General features: G+C 55.9%; 1 protein-coding gene across 1 annotated transcript in view; it reads left to right on the top strand.

Annotated features, from left to right (window-relative positions):
• CAMK2D (calcium/calmodulin dependent protein kinase II delta) overlaps positions 1–2,163 on the top strand; it is a 153,129-nt gene that overhangs the window by 120,567 nt on the left and 30,399 nt on the right. The window contains exon 9 of the mRNA XM_023520864.1: positions 1,080–1,174. Within this exon, the coding sequence (XP_023376632.1) occupies positions 1,080–1,174 (95 nt within the window). The remainder of the gene's footprint in view (positions 1–1,079; positions 1,175–2,163) is intronic.

The following is a 2,163-nucleotide window of genomic DNA, read 5'->3' as shown; positions in this document are numbered from 1 at the left end:
CCAGGCAGGCACCCGCATCACCGTAAAAGTGACGTGAAGATAGATTTGAGCGCACGTGAAGCCTCTGACAGGGAAGTGGGGACGTGTACGGTGACGCTGAGGGACGGACGTGTGTGGCTCTGTTCCGGTTTTTTTTGCTCCTTCTGCTTCCACTGCGAGGAAGGAACTGACGGTCCTGAGCTGAAAGCCCGTGGGGTTGTGATTCAAGGGGGTGGTTTGAAACGTCGGCTCGGTCGTGTCACCCGGCTGTGACAATCCAGGGATAAGCAGAGTTTCAGAGCCGCGTTAGCTGCAGCGGTGTCTGTCATGCGAGGGCACAAGGACGGTGGGCAGAGCAGGGCTGGGTCTCCCTGACGGACACCTGGCGAGGGCACCAAGGGGCCAGCTCTGGGGAGAAGGAGCCTCAGGCACGAAGGTGGAGGGAAAGGGAGCCGTTGAAAGCCGGGAAGCAGCAACACCTGCAGAGAAAGCGAAGGCCGTGCCTGTTGTTCCGTGAGTGACACACGGCTGTGACCGGAGGCCACACTGTGCTGCAGCCGAGTGTCTGTTTCTTTGAGTTTTACGTGCTGTTTCCCTCCTGTAATGTGAACTGTTCCGTAGTTTCACTGGTTTCGTTGTTTTATTGAAAAACTGGGCTCCCTGAGGAGAAAAGAGTTCGCATCTCCTCCTGCGTTGTCCACGCTGCCGGTGACCCTGCGGCTCGGCACGAGTCTGTCACCGGTGCTACCGCTCCGCGGAGGTCATGACTCACAGTGACATGACCAAGCGGAAGTGGGCACCGTGTGTTTAAGTGTCGCCCCAGCAAGGAACTGAAGTCCTGGAGTGTCTGCACAGATAAGCTCCAGGGAGGGCCTCTGGGAGGGGAGTCAGGGAGGCCGAACAGCGTCACCGGGTGATGGGCGAGTCCCATCCACAGGTGTTGCCTGCTGGCCTCTTCGTGCATCTTGAGTCCAGTGTGGACGCTGACACCCAGCTCTCAGGCCCGTCCTCGTGGTGCCGTGGACAGCCCAGGAGGGCGGCTGTGTGTCCCGCGGGACCACAGCATGGGACTTACTCTGTGTCCGTGTGCTCTGTTGCAGGCGTGATCCTCTACATCCTGCTGGTGGGCTACCCGCCCTTCTGGGACGAGGACCAGCACCGACTGTACCAGCAGATCAAGGCCGGAGCCTATGACGTACGTGACAGCCACACGCTCACGCGGGTGGCGGGGGAGGGTGTTTTCTGTTCCGCGACCAGCTCTCTGTCGCCGCTTCACCTGTGACTTTCTGCAGTTGCCCGTTACTTGCCTCTCTCGAGGAAACGGAGGTCAAGAGTAAGAAAAGCAGCTCGTACCGGCTGCCCGTGTACCCTCTGTCACCATCTGCTAAGGCCGGAAGGAAAGGACGGACCTGGCTTGTCCAGGTGTTTGCATCTTGGTGCATTTTAACACACGTGAAAATTAAAAAACTTTGGCTTGAGAGAGGGCTGCTGCCTGTTTAGGTCAGTTCCCTCCCACGTGCCTATCACGTGGTTTCCAGTCCCGTGCCAGAGGTCCCCTCGCAGAGATCCGTGTGCCAAGTGGAACAGCTTTGACTTTTTTGTCTCTGCCTAATGGGCGTCTTTGCAAGGTTTCATTTGAAGAAAGAGTTTCACGATTGAGAAATATTTGGGAATCACAATTGCGATGCATTTTATTTATAGTTAGTATATTCGAATGTAGGTGCACACACACGCTCACACGTACACACACATGCACACACACACACATGCACACACACACACATGCACACACACACACACATGAGTCAAGCCTGAACCCAGGGGCCCAGGCTCCTCTGCGTTCTCGTGGCGGCTCAGCTCTGTGCTCGCCGATGCAGTTTCCACATCTGTGGATCCGAGCTGCCACCTCTGGGAGTCAGTGTGCGGGGTCTGGAGGTGCTCCCCATGTAGTAGTAAGTGGGGTGACTGGCAGTGCGGGGTCCACCTCGTGTGCACAAGTTAAAAGCTCATTGAGCAAATGAGAGGATTTCCTATCAAGAGTCTGAATTATGTTCCTTCAGGTCTCACGAGCTCCCCAATGCCTGGTCAGATGTCCTGTTTAGATGGATGTGGGCATCACGAGAATTCAAAATTTGTGCTGCTTAGATTTTGAAGCATGCCATTCCAGCTAAACTGATAATTGGG

Source organism: Pteropus vampyrus, unplaced genomic scaffold (assembly GCF_000151845.1).
Source record: "Pteropus vampyrus isolate Shadow unplaced genomic scaffold, Pvam_2.0 Scaffold282, whole genome shotgun sequence".
Lineage (NCBI taxonomy): Eukaryota > Metazoa > Chordata > Mammalia > Chiroptera > Pteropodidae > Pteropus > Pteropus vampyrus.
Note: the sequence above shows the minus strand (reverse complement) of the source record. Positions and strands in the feature narration are given on the sequence as shown.